Below are 15,042 nucleotides of genomic sequence, written 5' to 3' on the forward strand. Positions count from 1 at the left end.
GCAGTTAACCTGTTATATGTCTAAAAGGGAGGAAAATTGATGACGATAATAGCTTTGGTGATCGATTGTGATCTTCCTTAGCTCATCACTTGCGTTCCCAGGAATGAGAGCAATAATGGGGCCAGTGCTACAGGGCGACATTGATACTTCTGGGAGGGCCTGCTCTCCCCACATTGGGCTCATCAGTCTCTCCAGGACCCACCCTAATGGCATGAACACTCACTTCTCTAACTTTCGGTAATTTCTCCCTGTCCCCCCTTCTCCCTCTTTCAATCAGCTTATTATGGCTCCCCTATCTTAACCATTACCTTCTTATCACCTCTCTCCTCCTTCCCTTTCTCCCATGGACCACTTTCCTCTCCTATCAGATTCCTTCTTCAGTCCGTTACATTCTCCACGTATCACCTCCAGCTTCTCACTTCATCTCTCGCCTGGCTTCACCTATCACCTGCCAGTTTGTATCCTTTCTCCTCCCCCCACCTTCTTATTCTGGCTTCTTCCCCCTTCCTTTTCAGTCCTGATAATGGGTCTTGGCTCAAAACTGTGACTGCTTATTCCCCTCCATAGATCCCTCTCCTGACCTGCTGAGTTCTGCCAGTATTTTGTGTGTTGCTATGGAAGGGCCACCTTTCTCATGCCAAGGGAATGTCTAAGAAGAAGATGACCAGTTCTGCTCAGCCATCTGCAGAGGCCCGAAGGCCAGGAAGTTGTAGCACTCAGTAGCAGCACTGAGCAAGGAGAGTTGGCAGGAATCCTTGCCCTTTCCACAAATGCCGTGTTAGGTACCTGTCTTGGTGCTCCGCTGTGTGCTTCTGTGGCATTGAAATGGTCTCATTGATCTCTGGCTTGCTGAGGAGTGAAGTACCCAAGGCAACGTGGCTGTCTGTAGGGGGAGGTGTTGGGTGCGCTCAGGCGACTCAGCAATCACAGAACGGAGTGGACCGTCTCACCAGCAACCTATCAGCCCTTTGGCATTTATGGAAGAATCCATGGTCCCCACATCGAGCTCATCGGTCACCTCCAAGCCCACCAAACCAGAGTGCAAGGAAGTCCTTTTCTATCCTAGGGGGAGAAGATGATCACTGTAACTCAGTCAGCTGCAGTTGCCCCAATGCCAGCAATCCATCTGATGAATTGTTGGAGGCCATATCTTTTAATTTGTCACAGTCATATGTATCATATTAGAACAGGTTTCTTTTGGCACAGAGCAGGCAGGATAAGAATGTCGGTAATCTTTTGAGGAACTGCGCTTTATTAAAGATAGAGAAGTTTGTAAACAGGTACCGCCAGATTTGAAGTCTGCTTCTATCCTTCTGCTGCTGTTAACAGATGCTTGATTGAACCTCTCATATCATAAAGATGAATTCTCGACCTCTCAATCTACCCATCCGTAGCCCTTGCTTTATTTATTTGTTACACATGCACTGCACATTCTCTGTAGCTGCTCTGTGTATTTTGTATTCTGTTTTCTTTTACTTCCTTGCTGTACTTGTGTATGCATGATCTGCCTGCTTGCCATGCAAACAAAAGATTTTCATTGCATCTTGGTATACTTGACAATAACGAACCAATTCCAATTCCAATTCCAGTGAATCAACTTTTTTTTTTGCATCCTCATGATACATATTACACGCTGTCATATTGTGAAGGTTGTAACTTCAAACTCCTGTGTCTAGAATTTCTATGAAGTAGATTATTGCACAGGTGGCATATGAGAAGCTCATTAATATGGATTCGCCAGACTGAACGTTGGGAGTTCTGCTCAGAAATGGTGGCCTTGCTTGACAAACTGTGCAGGGTTTGAAACTCCTGTGTGAAGGTGAAAGTCCAGGTGCAGACTTCCACTCTAGTAGTGAAGCACAAACGTCCTCCCATGGATTCCCAGTGTTTAGGGTCTAGAATCTGCATGGTGAACCAGACTGGTTGGTGTAAGTTGAGCCAGCCCATTCATTTGAATGAGAAAGGATGGAGAAAATGTCAAGAACAAGTTAATGTCCTTGATTTAAGTGTAATTTATTGATTGTAACTGTGACCTAGATTTTTTATGAGTTAAAATTAAAACTTTAGATATTTTTATTTTTTTGAATGTTTTGAGAATTTCAGGACCTTTTTCAATGACGGTCTTGACAGCTGGAAAGCCTGAGGCAAGAGCTTCACTGACTCTTAAAACAATTTTTGGGATTGCAGCTGTACAGCCACACTCAAAGGCCCTATTCTGTGCCAGGACTGCTGAGAAGCTGCGACTTCGCTCTCTAGATAAGAGTGAACTTCAAAGCGAGGCAAGTGACGAGTTTGGGTGGACAGCCAATTTTAGCAAAATTGGACAAAGTTTTGGAGTTCTGTAGTATATTTTACAACTCAACTAGCCTTTTAAAATTTTATTGCAACTCTTAATAATACTTTTTTGTTAAAATTGATTTCTCCAATCAGTAGAAATCTCATCCAACTAAGTTCCTTTGCAACAGTCCCCCAGTTTCTGATGAGTTTCCATTATGTGAAACTTTGTAGTTTGAAAAGACTGGGCTAGGTGTATTATGGTTATTTCGGTTCATTGTGATCTTATACACAGAAAACGTGGAGAACTATTTGTAATAGTGAAATATAGCTTTGTTAATTGAAGACATGTGTCCCAAAAGGGTCCATGCATTGTTGTGAAAACTTGTAAATGAGCATTAATAAAACTGTAGCTTTAAGCTCTCAGTATAAATTCATAACACTCAATTAGCAGGTTTCTATTGTCTCGTAACACTTAATTTGATACGAAGTGGATAATACTATTTTATTGGCTGAAATTTCATGAACTGTTCACATACATCTTAAACAATGATAGTGGACAATGGCAACATCATTCACTGCTTGAAGAGACAAATTCTGACCATGTAAAACTACTTGCTTGCAGATATGATCAATACTTCCTTTGTGTCTCTCAATAATGTGAATGTGTTGCACTTAGATTTAAACTGCCTGAGTTTAAAATACTTTGCTGGGAATGGGTCAAAAGCAATCAATAAACTGAAATGTACAAAACTTAAGAATTATTTATATTCATTTTCTCATGTTATGCTTTATAATTAAGTGCTGCAATGAAATTCAGTATTTTTTAAATAATTGGAGCAGCTGAGAAGTTGAACCTGCAAACTGTGACAGATACGTAAATGTAACAATTCACGGCTGCCTTGTTTATCTGGGTTCACATCTCTCACTTGGACAGTGTTTCCCATGTCACTTCAAATGTAACAACACCTATTATGTCAGGTTGCTTGTTTTGAATTGAGGGACTATAGATTTGCTAACTTTTTTTTGGTTTAAAAAAAATCTTCCCCTCCCCCCCCCCCACACCCTCAGAATATAGGGTATGCCTCATATAAAATTTCACCGATCCCCATTGATGGGACAGCATTGGAAAGGCTGTGCAGTTTCAAGTTCTTTGCCAGTCCTATATTTGATTAAGAGTTTGAGGTGATTTCGTAGTCGTGGGATCATAAGAGGCTTCAGAGGGTTGTAGACGCAGACAGATCATAGTTAAAAGCCTCCCCACCATCAAGAACATCTTCCAAAGGCGATGCCTTGAGAAGGCAACATCTATCACAAAGGACCTTCACTACCAGGGACATGCCCCTTTCTCATTACTACCTGAAGACCCATACTCAACATTTCATGAACATCTTCCCCTCTGCCACCAAATTTCTGAACGGTGCATGAGCACTACCTCCTCTTTATGTTCTATTGATTTATATTTGATGTAACCTATTATAATTTCTTATGCCAGCGCTGTCCTGCTGCTACAAAGCAACAACTTTTATGACTTGAAGTTAAACCAGACTTGGGTTCTAATAAGGCCGACACAACTGATCTGTGAGCTGCTCTTACTTTCCAAGCCAGGCCTGCGTCCGTTCAGTCCAGTCTTAATGTAAAGTATCCGAGAATTCCTCTGTTGGTTTGTTATGAATGTGGTTTTGTTTAAATTATTGGATCAGTCACATATTTTTATTGCAAATAGTGACCTTGCTTTGCTAGTAGACTGTGCTTTAAATGTTCCTGTTGTTTTGCTCAGGAATGCTCGACTGTGCTGGAAGAAAATATTGTACCATTTGACTGTGCAATTGAAGACTGGTCTCATAACCCTATTTAATAACATAAACCAGAACATAATAGCCTTCCTCAAACCTTTTCAATGAAGGTTGTTTGTCATCTGAGGGATTAAGCATAGAATGAATCTCATTTACTGTGCCTTTGGACAACTAACAAATGGTAGAAAACAAAACAAACTTTAAACTGGAAATTATCCATTTTTAGAAATGAGCATAGTATTTGCATTCTATTTATTCCTTTCTTGGCAGTTTTTACTTCAGTAATCCTCATAAATTCTGGATGGCTTAGTGGCACAGCTAGTAGGGCTACTGCCTCACAGCATCAGAGGCCTGAGTTCAGTCCTGGCTTAGGGTGTTGTCTGTGTGGGGTTTGCCCATTCTTCCTGTGACTACATTGTGTGTGCACTGGTTTTCTTCCATATCCCAAAGATTCGTGGATTTGTATGTTTATTGGCCTTCTAAATTGCCTCCAGTGTGCAGGTGATTGATAGAATCTAGGCTGAGTTGAGAACAGGAGTAAACTAAATATGGAGTCAATATGGAATTAGTAGGTACGGGTGGTTGATGGCAGTGCAGAATCAGTCGGCCTGTGAGCCTGTTTCTTGCTGTAACTCTATAAATTTCCTGAAGGAATTCTTTCGTGGATTTTAATGTCATTTATTGTTATGCTTTCTATTTATGAAAGTAAATAGGAATGTAAATAAGAATTGCAAATGCAATATTAGTAGTGATTTTGAGAGGACTAGGACAGACATTCCACCCTGCAAAAACTCATTTCAGGGAGGTAGCACCATCAATTTGCGGGAGACTCCCGGAACTTCCGGGAGAGGTGGGATGTCTGCAATAGAGTAGCTCCTTAGCAGCCAGCCAGCTAGTTTAAATAACGTTAGCTATGCTAATGAACGAATGACACCTGTTAAACTCACCTCAACATGTCTTTTACAGTTTTAACCCACCATGGGCAGTAGAAAAGTCACTGTTGCAAACAGTGCAGCGAGCAACACTGTCATTATTTTTGACCCCTATTAGGCAGGGGTACACTTTAGTGTAGTCTGAGGTGAAGTGCGTTTTATATTTTCGTTTTTTGAAACACTCTGCCATGGTGGTGCAGGACATGAAACTGAATTGATGGAGAGGCAGAAGTCGACTGTAGAGCCCACCCACAGAGATAACTGATAGGTCTACTTAGCACAAAGAGAGACCAATCAGGATGCCCGCTCCCGCTCTCATTTCCGGGATATTGTATATAATTTGCGGGTGTCAGGGAGCTGCTGTTAATATGCGGGAGACTTCCGGAACTTCCGGGAGAGGTGGCATGTCTGCTGGAATATAAAAGCAAGGATGTAATGCTGAGGCTGTATAAAGCATTGGACTATGGTGAGCAGGTCTGGACCCTTTATGTAAGATGTACTGACAGTGGAGCGGATCCGGGTGGGGGGCGGTGGGGGGGGGGGGGTTCATGAGAATGATCCCAGGAATAAAGGGGCTAATATATGAAGAGCTTTTGATGGTTCTGGGCCTGTACTCACTGGAGTTCAGTAAAAAAACAGGGGGATCTCATAGAAACCTATCAAATATTGAAAGACTGAGATAGAGTTTCCTATAGTGAGGGAGTCTAGGACCAGAGGGCACAGCCTCAAAATTGAAGGATATGCCGTTAGAACAGAGGTGAGGAGGAATCCAGTTATTGGGTATATTTAAAGTTGTGATTAATAGGTTCTTGGTTAGTCAGAGCATCAGTTACGGGGACAATGGGGTTGTGGGGGATAGTATATCAGCCACGGCAGAGCAGACTCGATGAACTGAATGGCCTAGTTCTGCTACTACATCTTATGGTCTTTTCCAGTGTGTGTGGAAAAACGAACAGTCAGAGTTGGGGATGAAAGGAAGTGTCTATTTTGATAGAGATGTTAAAGGTTTTGCATCAGCCTTTTCAGAGGTGGTGAAAATGAAAACATAAAAAGAATCTGTGAAAGGTACAGAACAATTGTAAGAGCAAAATGTAGAGAAGGAATTGCTTCTGGGGGAAAAGTATGAACAGAGCCCCCAAGGCTGAGAAGTCAACATGATATGATAGCAGCTTGCTGAGCTGTTGAAAGATGTAAGAGAGGAGATAGCACTATGCATATTTCATCCTTCAGTTATGCAAATTATTCTATTGGACAGGAGATTCCTACTGCAGGTACCATGGGTTTGCCATATGCTCATTGACGCATAACAGCAGTGCTGCACGTGGGAGAAGGCCATGCATGTCGAGGTGATGGATACCTTCACTTTAGTCAGGCAACCTTCCACTGTTATGTTCAGAGTGAGGTCATTTCTCTTTGTAGTCCTGTTGCTATATTTGCCTCCTGTTTAAAAGTCGGGTGCCTGTTCCACAGCAGATGGCCCCTTGTCAGCCACCAATGAGTTTCCTTCTTACCTGTGCTTGGTAATTCATCAAAACCTTTTATTCTGAATATCACAGTGGACTTATCATCATTGTATGCCAACTTCTGTTCCTATAGACTCTAGGTTGCATGTTCTGGGTTTGGGTGGAGATTGGCTTAGATAAGTTCAGTCATGTACTCAGATGATGTGTTCATTAAGCATCTGAACGTTCTGAGATCTCCCATGGTCCTTGCCCTCCAATCTTCACAGATTTCTATTTTTTCAATGGTCCCAGTCAGGCAAACCAACTAATTTTTCCCTTTCTGTTCGTCCTCTTCAATACATTTCCAATGATGACTGTCATCAATATTTCAGGTTTATTTCAGATCGTACAAACACACTGTACTCAAAAAGAAAATGTCCGATTTTCTTACTAATTCTTCTGGTTATTTCAAATTTGTGACCTAAAGGTACTAAACCACTTAGAATTTTAAAAAAGCGGAAGTAATCCATATGTCAAGAAGACCATTGAAGTTCATGATCAATTCTTGGCTGATTTGACATGTCACTGACCAGTTAGTGCCCCACTAGCCAGAGGAAACAGGTTTGCAGTGTCATTAAGACTCCTCCTCCTCCTAATTTTGAATGTATGTGCAGGTATTAGATTTTGTCGTACCCTTCTCTGCTCTGCAGAAAACAATTATGTGCGTATCCCACTTAGCCAAGGTCCTTCGTCCTGGAAGATGTCTATCCTTGTGGCAGGCAATGTGAGATGACCTATGTTCTTGCAGGGCAGCTGGAGATGGAAGTCACGTGGTGACTCTTGAAAGAATATCGATGTTGAGAAGTTGCTAAGGATTGCAGGACCTGGGTAGCTAATTTAATTTGAGCCCTTTTTAAAAGTACATCCTTGCACTTCGCAGCTTTAGCTAACCTAATAGCTTCCATTGAAGGTGTTTGTAGTGCTGTAATCCAAATAGGAATTATCGAGAATCAGTGGGTTAAAATATACAAAGCTGTGCAGCGGTTTGTCTGTGTGTGGGAATACTTGGTCAGCTGCATACATAATAGGATCACCTAGCTCCTTCAAAATGACAGGTCATTCCTAATTATTGCTACCCATGTGTGATGATGCTTAGGATATTATTTTCATTGCAGGAGGAATAGTTGAGTTAAGAGGGAAGTTGCACAGCAGCAGATCTCCTGAATAATATACTTTCCCTGATTCTTTTAAAATTATTAACCAAAACATCCTCTACATGAAAATCCTTGACTTTGGGTCTGTATACTCAGCTGCAGGATTTGGTGTAATTAGCAGCAATTTTCTTTTAGACTGCATTGTGACCTAGGAGCTTCTCGTGAAACCATGGAAAGTCTCTTTCTTAGAAGAAAGTAGCATGGCAACACTTTGTGTTCCGTCGACTGCCTGCCTTCGGAGCAGGAATCTGAACGTAAAGCATCCTTGTTTGCAAGCATTTCAAGAGCGCTTGTTGTTGGCAGCGGGGCTTTTGAACATAACTCCTCCGCACAGTAAGTGAGATGAAACAGCACAGCGTAGTGGGGGGATAAAAAAGACAGAAATTGCTAATCTTGCCAGACACAGATACCAAGGGATTATACTTTCGTAATCGCACAGAAACCTCCTTGCCAGTAAATCACATCAGTGGAGTGATGAAATGCTCAGCAGATGCAAAACAGAGCAAGCACAGCTGACTGACGTTTCGACTGTGCTGGAGGAGGATGGCAGCTCTGATGAGAACTGAATAACCGCACAGAATAATACTGAAGACCAATTGAAAATGTGCATCGTGTTGGTCTTGTTGTAGTAGCTATGCAAGGCCATCAAGCAGAAAAAAAATCATGTTTAGTGCAATGCATATTGCGACACTGTTCCAAACTCTGAATTACTTACCCCCACCTAAACATCTTATTAATTGAGGAATCTTACCACGCTAATAGGTGCCATTAGCTCATCAAACCCCTCATAGTTGTCTGAAAGAACTATCAACCATTTCTAATTTGATTTTTTGCAACAGTTCATTAGTTCATCCAAAAACTAAAATCCCAATCTAAACTTAAGGGGAGCATGAGGGGAATCTTCTTCACTCAGAGGGTTGTGAGAGTGTGGAACAAACTGTCAACACAAGTGGTGCATGTGAGCTCGATTTTGACATTTAAGCGAAGTTTGAATAGGTACATGGATGGTAGTGGTATGGTTGGCTGTGATCCTGGTGCAGGTCAATGGGAGGAAGCAGTTTAAGAGACTTCAACATGATCTAGATGGGCCAAAGGGCCTGTTTCTGTGCTGTACGTTTCTATTACTCCGTGATTGTAATCTCTTCGCCAGGCTATTTTGTTTCCGTAAGTTTTAACGGCTTCTCAAATTTATGCCTGCTTCCTATATTTTACTGAAGGAATAATTTTTAGATTGAAATAGTGACCAGGATTTATGGACTTCCTGATGGTGTTTACTAAAATGGCTCTTAATGGGTTGTTAGATAAAGTTGAAATTCATAGTACAAAAGCTAGCTGAGTGCTATGTGGAAAGTGGGCTGATTAGCTGGAGGCAGAGTGTAAGGAAAATGGCAGATGATTAAATGGGTAGGGTGGGATAGTTGTGTTGTGGAGAGATAGGATGGGAACACAGGGAAAGGCTGGGACAGTTGATAGAGAGAGTCAGAAGGTTCTGTGATTAGTGATGCAACTACTCAGAGCGATTATGATGGATGGTTTACACAATGCTAGGGAGTAATAAAATCATAAGACATGGGAGCAAAATTAGGACACAGGAGCATAAAGGGACTATTCGGTCTGCTCTGCCATTCCATCGTGGCAGATTTATTGTCCCTCTCAACCACATTCTCCTGCCTTCTCCCCGTAACCTTTGACGTTGTTACTAATCAAGATCCTACTAACCTCTAAATTTTTTCAGTAGTTGATTTGCTGCTGTTGTAGATATTTTGTATGCGGTATATATTCCCAAAGGAGCAAACAAAATAAAGAACTTGTTAGTCTATTTCCAATAATGTTGCCGTTGTCTGTAAGGAGTTTGTATGATCTCCCTGTGACCGCGTATGTTTCCTCTGGGTGCTCCAGTTTCTTCCTACAGTCCAAAGATGTACCAGTTGGTAGGTTAATTGGTCATTGTAAATTATCCCGTGAATGGGCTAGGGTAATTTAACCTCAAATTAAATTAGAGGGTTGATGGACAGCACAGCTCAAAGGGCCGGAAGGGCCTTTTCTGTGTGGTATCTCAATAAATAAATGTTAGTTGAGGGAGATTTATTGGCTGTAGAAAAGACAAAAGGAGTCTCCCCTCAACCTTTTGATAGCTATAGACTCTTAAACTGCAGCAATCTCATAGCTGCTTCATATTAATAAAGCTCATTTAAATATTAATTTAAAGTGGACTTGAATCCATTGCTTTCCTACTTGGATGAAGATTTTAAAAGTCACGCAGACTTTTTTTTGTGAAGTTTGAAATCCAGCTAACAATTTTACTTATTTAGCAGAAAAAACTTGTGGTCCCCTAAAGACAATTCTCTTCTTAATGAAGAAGTTTTTAGTCAGCAGATTGATTCATCCCTGTTAGATTAGTTTAACCCAAGTAAAGTACTTATAAAGTCATGGGAGTTAGAGTGAAGAAGAATGAACTTCTGAGGTCATCTTGCTGTACATTAGCATGATTTTAAAGTAATTTCATATGTGTATAACTTGTTATGTCTCTGTGTCATGGCAGTTCCATTGCCATATTAAAGCCTGCAGTTTTATAGTCATGACATTGAACTGGTTGACTAAAATTACAAAACATGTTTTTATTTAAGTACACAGTGTCCTGGAACACTAAACGTCTATTAACCTGAATAAGAGCTCAGACCCTGTCACTGTGGCTCCACTGACTCAAGATACCACTCTCACAACTCTTGCTTCTGTCTGACTTCACAATTTCCAGATATGACTGGTTTTGTCTCACATACTTGAATTAGATGCTGGTAAGTTTATCTTAGTTCCGAGGTGTGGTCAAGTCCTGTAAGAGGTGTTTTCTCTGCAGGAAGCCCCTTGATTTTTCTCTGACAGGGAACATAATTTTTTTAAAAAATCTCTTTGATCTTGAGCTGTAGTTCCTGTGAGAAAGAGAGCATTCAGCCAGTTCAAGGGCTGTTTTGTTCATCTGGACAAAATAAAAAAAAGTGACTTTTTTAATGACCCCAACGTATGTTACTCAGGCAATATCCCTATTGTGCAGCAGTGAGTAAGTACAGAGGGAATGAAATTCCATTAGTCAAAATCCACTGAACTACTGGGAGATGTTTTTGGTATTGAATCACACCTAAATAAAACATGTACTGTGTCACTTTCAATTATTAATTGCCCACATGATATATTCAACAGCTAGTATGCATTATATTAGATTAAACTCTGTTGTGTATATAGTTATTGTTACAAATCAAAGTAAGTAGTATTATTGTAGTGTTTTCTGTCTTGAGGTTTCTTGTAGAATGTACTACTTTGTCAAGTGATATTCTCCTGCTGAATCACATCTGTTTGCAATTTCATTGAAAGGGAACCTGACACTCTGTAGTTAAGGGTTAAACCTTGGAACTACAGTAAATGTCTATTCCTGTAAAGATACAGCTTGCTATTTTGGAGATACCAGAGGAATTAGAGTCATAGTCATAGAGAAGTACAGCACAGAAATAGGCCCTTCAGGCCACTTAGTCCATGCTGAAACTATTTGGACTGCCTAGTCCTATCCACCTAGACTGGGGACCATTGCCCTCCATGCCCCAACAATCAGGATTTATCAGGATATGTGTTTATAAATCCATCCTTTTGCTAGTGCACTGATTTAACTAGGAATTCTCACAAGTAGACTGATGTTCCTGATCTGTAGCGTTGCAGGTATGTGTGCTTATGCACATGTATGTGAACAAACCAGTGAACTTCAGTTTGCTCTGAAGTTCGTAATCAATTAATCGATTCTGTTGGAAGGTTTTCCACAATGTTTGCGTTGAATGAGTAAAATATACACACTTAACAAGTAAGAGATTGCTGGGATAACACCGTAAACCAAAGGACATTTCTCTTCATAAAATATCCAGACCCCAGAGACTTCAGCCTACATTTGAATCAATCATGCATATACCTTGTACCAGGTTTTCACCAGACCATTTTTTACTTCATTCTGCTGAAGGAGAAGTATAAAGCAGCTGAAAAACAAACTCTTCGATTGAAAAGGGAGAATTGGGAAATTGATGTAAACCTTTTTGCATTATAATATTTGGGAAAAAGGACTACAAAGACTCATCTGAATTCTATCTTGCTGGAAACAATGTAAATATAAGTACATCATCCACAACTGTGTTGGAATGCTGGAGGACAATATAGATTTTTTAAAAATCTATGAATCCCTAAACAGTTAAAAGTAGGAATAAAATAATTCTGGATTATACTGATTGAAGTGTTCTCAGTTAGTTGCTTACAGTCCTGTGATTACATACAATTCATAACACAGAAAAAGGCCAGCAGTCCTACTGGTTGGCTCTAATGTCTAAAGGATGTCTGATGTCCTCATCTGTCTTATTATGGAAATTACCTATATTTTTTTAAATTCTTAATTCATCACTTCAATTCTTAATCATAAATGACTAATCTGAAGATGTTTTTCCAAAATTGTCAAACGTCAAAGTTACTGGAACTTTATTTAAAGAATGGAGTGTCAAAAGCACTTCATAAAGTGTCAACATTTCTTAATTACAATTCATCGACAAGAAGTTCTTAATCAAACACTAAACTTATATTAATAATTTTGGCATGTTTAGTGAAGGTGATAATCTTTCCTAAAAGGCACTGTAAAAAAAATTACATTTTTTTTCTCTAAATCCTGCAAGTGGAGCCCAAGATACTGTATGTGCAGCTCAAAGATAATTGGACATAATACTATCTGGTGCTTGCTAAAGTACAAGTTTCAATGGGAAGTTTAAATCAAACGTTGCCTCCAAGATGCTTTGCTACAAAGTTTTGCCCTGTTGCTTTACAATGGGAATCTTAATATGTGTGTTTATAGTAAATCTCTGATAAATAAGGTTTGCAATGGCCGAGTGGTTAAGGTGTTAGACTTGAAATCCAGTGGAGGCTTTCTATGTAGATTCAAACCCTGCTCCCGGTACCATCTTTTGAGGTACAGGACTGCCTGTCCCTCACACTTTCTGGAGCAGACTCGATAGGCCAACTAGCCTAATTCTGCTCCTATATCTCATGGTCCTGCACTCTAATCCAGCACCCTCTATATTTTGCATGTTCAAACTGGCAGGTTTTCTGAACTATTAGATATGGTTCCTATAAGAATACACTTTTAGTTAACTTTTTTTTTCAGAAGATGGCAGTCATATAAACTTTCCATTGGACTTGGTGACTCCTAGATGGGCTACCAACCATGGTTGAGGAGCCCCATCTGCCCAAAGCAACTGGTTTTAAGGCACCAGTAACGTGCCTTTACCCCTTCTCCTGTCAGTAGAAATAGTTCCGCCGGGCTTAGTAGCCAAGCCACGCGTGAAGGCCAGGAGCTGGACTTGGTTGTCAGAGGCTATTTGAGGCGCATGCCATTGGGAGCATTTAATAGGTAGTGGGAGCTTGTCCCCATTGCCACCCCCCCCACCTATAACAACCTTAAGAACCAGTAAGTATATAGATGTATATTAAGTAGTTAAATTAAAAATAGTGCAAAAACAGAAATAATAAAAATATGAGGTTAGTGTTCATGGGTTCAATGTCCATTTAGGAACCGGATGGCAGAGGGAAGAAGCTGTTCCTAAATCGCTGAGTGTTCACCTTCAGGCTCCTGTATCTATACCAGAGTCAAAACAGATGTTGTCGCAAGTGTAGGTGACTGACCAGTCACACAATATTACCAGCATTATTTTTAAATGAAAATTGTAAATTCTAACTCACTAATTGCCACTCTAAATAATCCAGTTAATTTTGATGAAGACTTATGTGGAAAAGTGATTAAATAAATTTAACACTTAAGATATATCAATGTATTTTATATGTTTACTTTAACAGTACTGCCATTCGTGCTATGTGGATGAAGACTTTATCTGCATTGGACGACTGTGTAAAATTCTCTCTCTGTTTCCAGGCTATTCGCTGCACACTGGTGAACTGTAACTGTGAGTGCTATCAAGCTGGGAAGATCAACGTGCGTCAATGTGACCATTGCAAACATGGATGGGTGGTGCATGGTAAGGAGAACGGGAGATGCCGGCATCCTTCGGCAATCTTGGGCACCCTTGCAAAGGTGGAACAGTTTGCCTATCCAGTTGACAATGCATGGTATGCATTGCAACATTCTGACCACTGATATTATATAGCCGTTCATCTCAATGCATGTTCTCTCAACCCATAGTTCCACACAAGTCTATGTTTATATAGATCCTTTCCTGTCCCCTTCAGAATGTTTCCAAGTGCTTAACATTTAAAGGTATCCTTTTAAAGGGGATTCACGGTTATAATGTGGGAAAGGGAGCAGGGGGCATGGCTGATGGATCAAGTCTGGTTAAGTCTGCCCAAACTTTAAGGATGATGATTTACACAAATGGATCATAAATCAAAAAAAAACATTATATACTAGAAACTCGCATCAGGTTGGGCAGCACCACCAGGCTGAGAAGTAAGGATTCAGGTTAAAATCATCAGAACTGCAAAGGTGAGAAGTCAAGCATGCTTTAAGGTGCAGAGAGGAGGGGCACAGACCAATGTAGAAAATCACTTTTAAAAAGTGGCTGGAGCAAAATGATACCATGACAAATTGAAACAAAGACACAGCCACACTTAATTTAATTTAAAGCCAAAATGGTTTAAATTAAATTGTTAAAGTCATTTGTTAACCTCTTCAACATCTGTTCTCAAACCCTCACCCCTTAGTCAGAGAATGTTCAAAGTAAATTTATTATCAAATTACATGTATGTCATCATACACAGCCCTGAGATTCATTCTCTTGAGGGTCCTCACAGACGCAATAGAAATCAATGAAAGACCGCACCCAACAGGATGCACAAACAACCAATGTGCAAAAGGCAACAAACTGCAAATAAGAAAAAGAAAGAAAGGAAGTGTTCTTGAAAGTGAAGCCACAGATTGCGGGAACAGTCCAGTCCTGGGGCGACTGAAGTTGTCCCCTCTGGTTCAAAAGCCTGATGATTTGAGGGGTAATAAGTGTTCCTGAACTTGGAGGTGTGGGACCTAAGGCTCCTGTACCTTCCTGATGGTAGCAGTGAGAAGGAGGAATTGCCTGGATGGTTGGGGTCTTTGATTATAGATCCTGCTTTCCTGTTACAGCACTCTGCATGGATGTGTCAGTTGTGGGAGGGATTGAGCCATATCCACTTCCTTTTGTAGGTGTTTCCATACCAGACCATGAGCAGCTAGTCAATATACCAACAGAGGCACTGCTGTGCTTTTTACCCCAACAGCTCTTACGCAGTGGACCTGGGATAGGTCCTCTGAAATGATAACACCGATGAATTTAACGTTGTTGTCCTTCTCTACCTGTGATCCTCCAATGAGGACAGTCTCATG

General features: G+C 40.5%; 1 protein-coding gene across 4 annotated transcripts in view; it reads left to right on the forward strand.

The window, feature by feature from the left end:
- Positions 1 to 15,042, forward strand: part of LOC134355651 (zinc finger protein basonuclin-2-like) — a 106,491-nt gene that overhangs the window by 48,250 nt on the left and 43,199 nt on the right. For 2 of the 4 annotated variants that reach the window (XM_063065877.1, XM_063065881.1), the window contains exon 2: positions 13,603 to 13,705. In XM_063065877.1, the coding sequence (XP_062921947.1) occupies positions 13,603 to 13,705 (103 nt within the window). Of the gene's footprint in view, positions 1 to 10,085; positions 10,454 to 13,602; positions 13,797 to 15,042 lie in introns of those variants that run through there. The other 2 variants (XM_063065878.1, XM_063065880.1) reach the window with 2 other exon arrangements.

This window comes from Mobula hypostoma, chromosome 13, assembly GCF_963921235.1.
Source record: "Mobula hypostoma chromosome 13, sMobHyp1.1, whole genome shotgun sequence".
Classification (NCBI taxonomy): domain Eukaryota; kingdom Metazoa; phylum Chordata; class Chondrichthyes; order Myliobatiformes; family Myliobatidae; genus Mobula; species Mobula hypostoma.